Source organism: Austrofundulus limnaeus, unplaced genomic scaffold (assembly GCF_001266775.1).
Source record: "Austrofundulus limnaeus strain Quisiro unplaced genomic scaffold, Austrofundulus_limnaeus-1.0 Scaffold8, whole genome shotgun sequence".
Classification (NCBI taxonomy): Eukaryota; Metazoa; Chordata; class Actinopteri; order Cyprinodontiformes; family Rivulidae; genus Austrofundulus; species Austrofundulus limnaeus.
This window is the reverse complement of record NW_013952410.1, coordinates 5,742,910-5,751,604: the sequence shown is the minus strand read 5'-3', so window position 1 is coordinate 5,751,604 and position 8,695 is coordinate 5,742,910. Positions and strand designations below refer to the sequence as shown.

The following is an 8,695-nucleotide window of genomic DNA, read 5'->3' as shown; positions in this document are numbered from 1 at the left end:
AAAAGAAACGTGAAGTTCACAATCCCTTTAAGAAAAGTATGAGTAAAAATGTAAAGTAAATAAAAGTAAATCCTCAATAAAAGTAATTTGTGCAAGTTTTTTTTTTTTTTTTTTTTTTTGAGTGTTTAGTGCGCACTCTAGAGGCGAGGTTTGTCAGCCTCCTGACGGGAGGACCTATCAGATCCATTTCTTCATCATTTTTTGCAAATTTCTGCTGCAAAAACAAGAACTCAGTTTGACGTAAAATGCAGGAAGAACAAAGCAGAAAGGGAATTTCTGCTCTCTTTTCACTCGAGACACAAAGGAGGAACATTTTCTGCTGACGCTGAGCTTCTCACACCGCAGGATAACAAACAGAAGCTGTTTTTTTTTTTTTTTTTTTTTTGTCAGGTTTTCTGTGAGTCGTCAGGACATCAGAGCCTTCGGCTGGGGTTTTATCTAAACGGTCTGTTTAAGAATGGGAAACATTTTCTCACATCTCAGCTTTGATCTGCAGCCTCCTACGATCATTTCCCACAGGCTCTGCAGTGTTGGTACGACAGCAGACAATAAGCTGTTTCACAATCAGTCACATGCAGCTAACAGCCTGACTGTCAGCGCCTAGACCGATAAATGTGATAAATAATCTTTTCATTATTTCTAAATCTTTATTCTTTTTGTAGAAATATAGTTTTATATTATAAGAAACATTATTATTTTACATTTAACCCCAGTTTCTTTGTATGTTTACATTAAATAATCTACTTTTTATGGTCTAAGATCACCAGAGAGTCAAAGATAAACATCTGGGAGGCCATATTTCCTGTGCAAAATGAATCCATTTCCTGTCTGTGTTTAATGACATCTCATGTGGCTTGTAGTTTTGAGCAACTGTTGACAGTTTGTCCATCTGTGCCTCTGCCCCTGCTGCCCATTGGCACAGCAGCAGGAGGCGAAGGACCTCAAAGGGGAGGGCCAAAGCTGGCCCTCTCTCCTTTCCGCCACAGAGGATGTGTGCTCCTCAGAGACGGAGCTGTTTGTACACCAGCTCCTCGAACCCAAGCAGTCCGACTCTAACCGTCCGGTGTTTCGCCTGAACGCCAACCGCGGCCGAAAGAAGAACCCGTTGAAGCGTGGAGGCCGGATAGGGAACCATGGCCACGTCTGCCTGCTCTCTGGAGTTGCTGGGTTTGCTGATCTACATCGGGGCATGGCTGTGTGCCTTAGCCACCACCATCTTACCTCAGTGGCTGACCATGTCCACAAGTCTGCTGCCTGTGGAGAGCTTTGACCAGGGCCTGTGGGAAACCTGCGTGGTCCAGGACGGAGGAGACACGGAGTGTAGGTCGTACGACACCCTGCTGGGCCTTTCCAATCACCTGAAGCTGGCTCGGATCTTCATGTGTACCTCCCTGGCTGTGGGGGTGCTGGGGATCCTCGTGGCCACACCTGGACTGTCCCTCATCAACAGCTGCGGACGCTACGGTGGCTCTCAAACGAAGAGGGCCTTGACCATCACAGGAGGGGTGCTGGGAATGGTCTCTGGAGTGCTGTGTCTGATCCCCATCTGCTACACGGCCCATTTAGCGGTGACGCATTTCTTTGATGAGACCGTGCCGGACGCCGTGCCCCGGTGGGAGTTTGGGGACGCTCTGTTCTGCGGCTGGGCGGCGGGGTTCCTCCTCATTGTGGCCGGGCTGGTCATGGTCACCTCCTGTACGTGTTTACAGGTGGAGCCCCAACCCGTCCTGCAGAGGAGGTACCAGATGAAGAGCACAGACGGGAGCTTCAGGAAAACTGTTGAGTATGTTTAAGCGAGGCGTTAGTTAGATGGAGCTGCACCACAAACTGTTTCGGACCGATGTTGAGATGTAAGATAATGTTTAACAGTTGATCAAAAAAAGATACAAGGGTTTCATTCACTTTGATTCAAAAACCTACAATCTGACTTTAAATGACCAGACGACCTGCTGTGATAAATAGAAATATATTTTTAAAAATAGATGGCGTGAAACATGTTCTTTAAAGATTTCAGGATTTATCACTGAAACCAAAATGCTTCATTACTCTTGCTGTGGTTGYACATTCTTCTTAAAGCTAAACGTTTTTCTGTACCTGTTTGTTGATTGTTTGCAAAATGTATGTGGTAATGTTTTTGCCTGTGTCTGTTAGCAAAATAAATCACAAACCACTGGATGGATTTGAATAAAACAATCAGGAAGTAATCACTGGACGTACATCTACAATTCTTTAACTTTTAGAGTCAATCGTATTTAAAATGGTGGGCACAGCTAACCAAAAGTTAGGTTCACTAATCACTAATCTGCTAAACAAGAATCTTAGATCTGCTAATGCTAATGCTGAACAGATAGTAAAAAGGAAGTAGCTAACACTGACTGGACTGACTCAAACCTGTTAGTTTTCTATTTGAAAGTGGGTAGGATCATTTGTGGCAAATTGACCAATCCAAACTAGAGTTATAGCTCCATTTAATTTGATACTTCCAGTTTAACCCTTTCAGATTAAAACTATGTCTTTAATCAAATTTGTATTTCTATAACTACCATTTGAAAGTAATCAAACAAAAAATAGCAGATACTTTCTATACCATATTTTATCTGTCAATTTTTGTTTAAAAATTGTAAAATGTTATTTTATTTMTTTTTGATGCTCTCTGTTTAAAATTTATTCACTAAAGATGCTACATGCTATCCACACACGGTGCCTGACATGTCCAGCACTGCTTGTAAATGTTTTTATCTAATCTGAGATAAATGGCATAAAAATAGATGTTTTTACACTTTTCACAATTTTTTTTTTTGGTCCACTTAAAATTAGCCGTACATAATTTTRAGGAAGCTAATCAGTCTTTTCAAGCTAATCCCTTAGATGAGTAGCTAGTTCCGCTATTAGCAGGTCAGTGAAACTGTGCCCACCGCTGGCAAACACAAAATAAACTAAAAGCCTATCAATCTCACAGATATTTAGATCAAATTTGGCATGGTAATAGCTGAGAGTTATCCTTAGCTCAAACTCAGCTCAAATTCGCTGCACATTATTTTTGCTCAAAACTTTGGCCTCAACTGTTAGCATCATCCTGTTTGGTATTAAAATATCTTGTGAACCACTGGATGGATTTTAAAGAAACTCTCAGAAAGTRATAATTAGATGTACATCTACACTGTTTACATTTTGAAGTCAATCAATACAAGATGGCCGCCACTACCTGACCTTCAGAGAACACAAGAATGACCATGACTGAATCAGTTTTACAGATGTGGAGRTAGAAGTCGGTGTGGTTGTAGCAGAGCATCATCCTCAACTGCTGGAGTCAAATCTGTTTGTCTGTTAGCAAAATATCTCATGAACTACTGAACAGATTTTAATGAAACTCTCAGAAAGTGTCTTATTTTTCTGTTATTCACTAAATGCGTCCCCTTTTAATCAAGTAAAAATGAGATGCCAAATTGTAAAATTTGTCTTGTACTGATGCATAATTTGTAATAAAATCATCTGAACATGCCTTTTTTTTATTTATGTTAGAAAAATGATCAGTATTTCATGAGGGGTGTTATGTGGTTTTCAGGCCCACAGTTCTATACCACAATCAAGTAATCTTCTGTTGTTATGAAAAAGCTGTATATATCAAAAATAAAACATCTTGAAATTGACCTCTGCCTCTTTAAAGAAGCTCCTTCCATTTTCGACACTCCCACTTTCAGCACATCTTCAAACAATGCTTCAGATGATGGGTGATGCAGACTGAGCTCAAGGGAGGAGCTAGGTATAAATAGGCGGTGCTTTGCATCAGCAAGTGTTTAGGCAGCTCCATATGGCTACCACAGAATGGAGTCAAAGCAACACTCAAGGGAGTGACATTAAAACATCAACCCATTCAGGTGTTTACCTGTGTCATGACCCTCAAAAATCCAGACTTTTCACCTAAAACTTGCAGTGCTCACACACAGGGGGTGCAGCCGAACTTTCGGCTGTGGGAAAGATGGAATGTGTGGCGGAGATACCAGAGTCTCCAGCTCAGAGGAGCAAGGAGAGGTGGGGAACTTATTTCTAGTGTCAGAGCAGATTGGGAGTTGGTTATTTAATTGTATTTATTTACATTAAAAACCTGTGAGATTGCCCTAAGCATCAGTATACCTGCAAAATGGAAGAAAATCTAATTTACAAACAATCTGTACAACTTGTATGTTATAACACGAAACAAAACTACAGTCAACTTTGCATACCCCCCCTTTAATACACAGGCTCTCCTTGTTCACCTTGAGAAGGCGGTCTGAGGGGGGTTCAGGGACCAAATAAAACCCCCGTCTCGGTTTGTCAGGTGCGTCTGCTGCGGTGGAAACACAGCTTGAGTCTAATTCCATCAGATTTCCTGGTCGCTCGCTGAGCTAAGCTGTGTTTAATGAATGCTTTAATGATCGGCATGGACTGAGAAGAATGCAGAGCAAGTTGACATAATTACACAAATTTGAGCGAGGTCAGAGTGTGTCCCCTGCTCCGGGGTCCGCCCGGCGCGACAGTCCGTGTCATTCCCATGCGCACAGGTAGTGAAGTTAATGTGTTGTTGTGGGAGGAGGATGATTTCCCAGCATCTCCAAGGCGTCGGCTCCTACAGAATGAAGTTAATAAGAGATAATGATGCTGTTGCCGAAGCATGTCTCCTGAGGGTCTGAGGCACGCCAGACTTGACTCCTGAGTGGCCAGCAGTGGCTCTGTGGGCACTTGGAGAGCCACAGGAGCAAATATCGAGAGGCCTTGTGGCTACATCTGTCGCTACCCAGGCTTCAGGGTGGCGAGGGTTTGTTGTCTCACCGACGGAAAAAAGAGTCTTTGTCGATTGTTACAAACAGGAAATGACATGTCCTCTTCAGAACAAAGCTGAGTCCAAACTCAAATAATGAATGATGAGCAAACAATATGAAAGATTGAAATAAACAGACTGTTAACCTGAAAATTGGCCCCAAAGTCTGTGGCAATAATAAGTTAAAGGGATGTTCAAATGTTTTGAAGTAGAGTTCTATGGAAAGATTTTTAACACGTACTATCTCACCTGTTGTAAAAAGAGTTTAATTCTGACTGAAATGACAAACTAATGATTTATTTGAGCTTTTGGCCAAAACCAAAGTGGATTTCTACATGTTAAAACTCCTATCTTAGATTTATTTATGGGTACGCCTGGACGGACAGATCAGGGGTCAGATTTATAGAGGATTGCATGGAAACCATACTAAAAATGAACGTACGGCCAAAAGGCAAAAACAACGTACGCCAAAAAAAAAAATTCAGATTTGTAAAACCGTGCGTACGCATGTTTCTGCGCATCTTTAATTTAAAAATCACTGCCGCACGTCAGTTTGCGCACAAGGTCCCGCCTCAGGTTCTACCCTCTACACGCCCACACTCAACCATAAACAGTCAATGCAACATACCTCATGACTGTTAAGGTGTATTTAAATCAGTCAGCTGATCAATGTCAAAAAAAGCGATTGGCCGACTCAGACTCGCTCTCCGTTAAGAGTCTGGAGGATGCTGACAACTGCTCACGTGAACAGAATGTCTGTAATTGACACAGAGTTTCCCTCATTTTGCAGGTTTACAGACGTTTAGAGTAATCTAATGATTTATTTAAAAAACTCAGCTTCAAATTAATTTTCTCTCAGAGCCTGCAGGACGATAAAAACAATAAATAAAACAAAACAAGTCAGATAAACTTATAAATAATTTCCCCACTCGTCTCCCCGTTCTGCCCCTCCTCTGTTATCTGCGGCAGACCCCCCACACACACACACACACACACACACACACACACACACACACACACACACACACACACACACCCCCCCTCACGCGTGACAAATACGGACTTTAAAAAGCGAAGTTTTATAACATCCACACTGGTGAGGGTGGGCGCGCCCTGCACGTACCCAAAGCGTGATGTCGTGCTGTTGAAATGTCTCTTGTCGGGGAGGGGTCTGTGGGTCAGGGTCACGAAGAGGAGGAAAGAAATTAATGAGTTGCGCAGTGGCGGCTGGTCCATAGGGGGCGCTGCCCCACTTGACAAGAAGAAGAAGAAGAATACAAAATATACTTTTATAAATCTAGTTATAAATGTTGGTTTTACTCACTAGTGTATGTCTGCATGTAATATGAATTATATCAACTATATTCTCCACCTATTGACATTTATTCACCAGTAAATTTCCACAAACTGGTGTCGTTTCTGTCATGGGGCCATAGACAGAGAGAGCYCAAGGAGTGCAGTCTCTTAACCAATSTCATACAGTTGCTAGGCAGATTAAAAATTAAATTGGCCAATCAATGTTGTGGAATTTTAGGGTTCTGGGGCTCTGCAGATTTCGCCCTAGCAGAAGAGGTTAGAAAAAAAAGCTTGTCATAGCGCCGCTGGTTGCGGAGTTTGGAGACCCATCGCAGAAATGGAGACGCTAAAAACAACTCTCAGCTAAGTCTCGTCTTAAAACAAAACCTTTTCAGAAGAGAACACACCAGGAGAAACTTTAAGTAGAAGGGCGACCTGATCAGCCGGACATGAAAGAGACAAAGACAGAGGGAGCTAACTGCTTGTAGCATGGCTGCTGCTTTGCTTTGACTGCCTCATTTTTTCAAGCATCAAGATCTGTCCCAACATGGATTGAGACAGGTGAGCGAAAAGCTAAAAGACTTTTGGTTAAAGGCCAAAACTGCAGTGGAAAGGAGGATTTCAACAGTTGATTTTACTTTATACCTTATAACTGTGATTACAGCTACAAATATTGGTTATAGGCAGGTCTTGTCACAGTGAATCCATAGGTTTCCAAAATTAGCTTGAGTAAGAGTTGAGGGTAAGCCAGAGTACATGTGGAAGGCCAGAGACTCGAACCCAGAAAAAGGTATCAAAATCCAAAAATGATGAAAACTTTAAAAACAAGGTATATAGAGAAAGGGTGAGGAACTCCGTCATCCRGGKGGAGCTCAGAGTAGAGCTGCTGCTCCTCCACACTGAAAGGTTGAGGTGGTTCATCTGGTTAGGAGGCCTCCTGGACACCTCCCTTTAGAGGTGTTCTGAGCACGTCCCACTGGGAGGAGGCCCTGGAGAAGACCCAGGATTCACTGGAGGCATTATGCATCCTCTGACCTGGGAACATCTCATCWTCAGGAGRAGCTGGAAAGTCTCTCTGGGGAGAGGTAGGTCTGGGTTTCTCTCCTGGTTGTTTCAAGACAATAATCCACTTTGGTCTTTAATTAGCTGTTAGCTTGTCATTTAGATTGAAGTTAAACTTTTCTTATCCAGACTGTGGTTGTTCAAAGAACTATCTACAACAGGTAAGATATTAATTAATCACAAGATTTCCACGTGATACATTTCCAAAATTCTGACCTATTTCTTGAAATAATAGACAGCTGTAATTATAAATTTCAAAACACTAGTTATGAATTATATTGATTATTAAAAGCACTTAAAGACATTACAGAACAAGTTTTAAAGGTAAAAAATGCCAATGAATTGTTTTTATTACCTCTTTTTTTTTTTGAAAAATGTGATATTCCTGTTGTTGCTATAAATACATTTTGCTGTTAACATCTAATTATGGTGAAACTGACAGCTGAGTAAAAATTGTTTAACATATTTTAACCTATTTAATCCTATTGAGATCACAGATCTCTTTTACAAGAGAGGCCTGGGCCAGAAGACAACAATGTTTTGTTCTGTGGGACGAAACTGGAGTAACGGTACCTTCTTCCTGTGAGGCATYGGTGCTAACCACYGAGCCRTCATACCTCTAACTACTGTCTACTATAACATTTCCGCGTTGTTTTTAAACAGCTGAAACCCACTTTGATCTTAGCTTCACTCAAACTAGCCATCAGCTCATCAATCTAGTCAGATTTTAAATTCTGTTTTTTTTTTTTTCAAACTGAAGTTGTTGAAAAGGCTATCTACAGCAGGAAAGATGTTAACTGTTAATTCAAAAAGAAAAAATAAGTAGGTCCTCTGGATGGGCTCTTTAGTGAAACGTTTCGTCTCTCCTTCAAGAGACTTCTTAAGTCTGATGGGTTTCAGGTGAACTCAGCCTTGTAAGCCATGCCTTCACATGGACAAACAGGTTAGTCACATGCAAAAGAGGGCCATGGCCCTTATTCACCTGAAACTCGTCAGACTGAAAAAGTCTCTTGGAGGAGAGATGAAACGTTTCACTAAAGAAGAACCCATTCAGAGGACCTATTTTTCTTTTTGATTTTTTTCTACCTGGATTACTGAGATGCATTAACTAGGGGTGTAAGAAAATATCGATACACTGAAATATCGCGATATTTCATTTCCCGATACTGTATCGATATTCTAAGCCCTGTATCGATTTTTTATTAAGGTTTAAAACAGTGGTTCTTAACCTTTTTTGAGGTACCGAACCCACCAGTTTCGTATGCGCATTTACTGAACCCTTTTTAGTGATAAATAAAATAAGATTTTTTTTCAAAATTCAAGACAAAGGTATATGTTTTTTTTACTGGTGTATAAAATGAGCCGTGCATGAACATCACCTTGCTCAAAGAACAAAACCAACACAGTGCATGAACTCACAACAAATTACAGTATGACTTTTTTCTGGCCCCCCCAAAAATTTTGGCTCCATAAAAAATTTCAGCCCCCCAAAAATATATATTTTTTACTATTTTACTAATAAAAAATAAATTAGGATTT

General features: G+C 41.1%; 1 protein-coding gene across 1 annotated transcript; it reads left to right on the top strand.

Annotated features, from left to right (window-relative positions):
- Positions 1-383: 383 nt before the first annotated feature.
- LOC106512421 (putative claudin-24) lies at positions 384-2,195 on the top strand. Its single transcript, XM_014001045.1, has one exon. The coding sequence runs from the start codon at positions 1,134-1,136 to the stop codon at positions 1,791-1,793; it is 660 nt and encodes a 219-aa protein (XP_013856499.1). The 5' UTR covers positions 384-1,133; the 3' UTR covers positions 1,794-2,195.
- The last annotated feature ends 6,500 nt before the right edge of the window (positions 2,196-8,695 follow it).

What these genes read in the sequence shown, in the direction of transcription:
- LOC106512421 (XM_014001045.1), top strand. Translation starts at nt 1,134, where the DNA reads ATGGCCACGTCTGCCTGCTCTCTGGAGTTGCTGGGTTTGCTGATCTAC.